We start from the raw sequence: 2,559 nt of genomic DNA, 5'->3' as shown, positions 1-2,559 counted from the left end.
GCATTGAAGGTCACTCACTCTGTGCAAGATTCTAGGAAGCGTAACACTGCATGATGCGAGGCTGATCAGCATTATCCATGGGACCACTCCCTTCTAAGTCACAATTTCTGGTGATGTTTTCGTCTAATAACGTATTCTTCGGCATTTCTACTACTCCTTCCAATTCACCACCCCAACTTTCCACAACCGAAACACTAGGTTTCTCTTCAATCGGCGCGTCTGAAAACCCTTCCGGTGGATATATCGGAGTCGCAACCACCGGCGTCATGACGGGAGCAATATCAAGACTCGTAGGAGAGTCAGCTGCAGGTCCGGGAAGTGGAGCATTAATCCTTCCCATTACTGGAGAAGTAGGCGGAGGAGCTCGCCTACTGACGGCGTTGGGTGCAGGCGCTGGAACTTCAACCGGAGGATGATGTCGCCGCTGGTCCGTGATGTTGAACGAAATCCCCTTCGGCACCGGACGCGCAGGAGGAGAATTAGGAGCAAGAAACGTTCTTTTGTCCGGCCTGTTAGGATTATTTCTCCACCGGCGACCGGAGGAAGCAACCGGAGGAACCCCCACGGGCCCCCGTTCCTGAGAAGGAGGTACCACCGGCGGCGGAGAAGGGGGAACAGAGGAAACACCAGAGACAGCGTTCGAGCGGAGGCTTAGGATCCCGGAGAGGCCGTGAACGGCGACGTATCGGCCGTAAAAGAGGCCGGGGAAGGCGATCTCAACGCCGCCGACGGAGATGCCGAAGGCATAGGCGGGGCTGCGAGTGACCTCGAGGCGGCGCTTGGAGAGGAGAGTGGGGAGGCCGTAGCCTTCAGGGAGGCGGCGGAGCTCGGTGACGGAGAGGCGGCGAGGTACGACGTGGAATCGGAGTGTATCTGTGTAAGACGACGCCGTTTGCGTCATATCGAGGGCAAAAAGGGAAGCATCGGTTGGCGCGAAAAACGTGAAGGTGTTGCGCGCATGGCTGTTAGTTCTTGTGCTGTTTCCTTCTTCTTCTTCTTCTTCTTCTTGCCGTCTCTGATTCTGGTAAGCAAAAATGTCGAATTGCAGATCAGAGGTCACGATTGCGTTGCAGAAGAGGTCGTACCCTCGCTCCCGTAGACTCTCCAGCATTGAATCGAACTCTATGCTCGGAATGCAGCTCACGGCGTTCATCAGCAAGGTTACGATGCACATCACGGTGAATGGACGGAGGGTCCACGCCATTGACGGAGATTCTCCAAGATTCTTCTCAAGAGTCAAGAATACCAATGCTTTGGTGCTCGTTGCTTTCGCGGCTTTTTTTTTCCTTTAACGTTTACAAATGAAAATTCGCTCTCGATCTCCGAACTGCTTTTATTACCAAATTGCCATACACCTTACATCCCAAGGCCCAATAGGCCCGTTTATGGGTGATGGTTTTCTACATTGTCCATAAAGAAGTAAACCAAATCCTGACCCAAAAATAAAAAGAATTAACCAAAAACTGAAAAGACGAGAAATGTAAAATAAAAACACAAAAAATACAGCAATTATTCCAATAAATAATTGGTGGTCGATTTTACATTTTTACTCTACAAATAAATTGAGTGGATAAGGACATTTTATATACGATCAAAATGAGTGTGTTGGAGAAGTAACAGTATGCGTAAATCTTTCGATCCCATAATATATGCGCCCTTGTATGATCACTTTCTCGCGGGAAGTCGGCAACATTGGTACTTTTCAAACAGTTGATTAAAAAACAATAATTAAATAGCAAGAGAGAGTGACATTTCAAGCAGGGCATTGAATTTAGGTGGATCTTGTAAAATATGTAAGCTAGATTTTATTGTTGTGCTTGTTAAAAAAGTTGTTATGATCCGATCCTAACCAAAAGTGTATGTGGACATTTGTGTTGTTTATATATGATATATGATTGAAAACGTTAGGCCATTTGTTTTGACATAAAGTTTTATGCGCGCTAAGACATACAGTTCCTAGAATCAGCCACGGATTCTTGACGAAAGTAAAATTGGGCCCCTCAAAGCAAACGTGAGAACCAAAGAAACTAGAAAGTATTAAGCAAAATTGGAATCAGCGGTAGAATATGCTTCCTCAAAAGATTCGAATCCGAAGTAAGTTCAGGAAGTTATAGAATCTATACTAGAGGTGGTGTGTGTATGTGTGGTGTGTGTTGTGATTTGTGAATGTATGAGTGACTGAAAGGGTGCTATACGCACATATTGATTTGCTTTGCTTAAAACATAGACAGAAGTATTGGTGTAATGAAAAGGAAACGGAGGAAGGAGAAAACAAGAAGAGTTAAACTGTAACAATGAAAAAGACTAATGCAAAAGGACAAGAAATGGAATGTGATTATATTGCCGTAATTGGACGGCTTCACTATTCAACACACATATGTCAATGTTGTCAACAAAACGACAATATACAAGCTGCAATCCTTTTGAAATACCGCTACGAGAAACTATAGTCTATAACAAAAGATTATAATATAAGGTGAATTTTATTGTAATTGTTATTTGGTGTTTAAGTTTTGTCTAATTTATTATCTATAATAAATTTAAATATTTTTATTTTTA

At 44.0% G+C, this 2,559-nt stretch overlaps 1 protein-coding gene across 1 annotated transcript; it reads right to left on the bottom strand.

Annotated features, from left to right (window-relative positions):
* Positions 7–1,847, bottom strand: LOC107620103. Its single transcript, XM_016322319.2, has one exon. The coding sequence runs from the start codon at positions 1,202–1,204 to the stop codon at positions 32–34; it is 1,173 nt and encodes a 390-aa protein (XP_016177805.1). The 5' UTR covers positions 1,205–1,847; the 3' UTR covers positions 7–31.

Source organism: Arachis ipaensis, chromosome B10 (genome assembly GCF_000816755.2).
Source record: "Arachis ipaensis cultivar K30076 chromosome B10, Araip1.1, whole genome shotgun sequence".
In the NCBI taxonomy this organism is placed as follows: Eukaryota; Viridiplantae; Streptophyta; class Magnoliopsida; order Fabales; family Fabaceae; genus Arachis; species Arachis ipaensis.
Note: the sequence above shows the minus strand (reverse complement) of the source record. Positions and strands in the feature narration are given on the sequence as shown.

Coding starts and splice junctions, on each gene's coding strand:
- LOC107620103 (XM_016322319.2), bottom strand. CDS start 1,204: ATGGCGTGGACCCTCCGTCCATTCACCGTGATGTGCATCGTAACCTTG.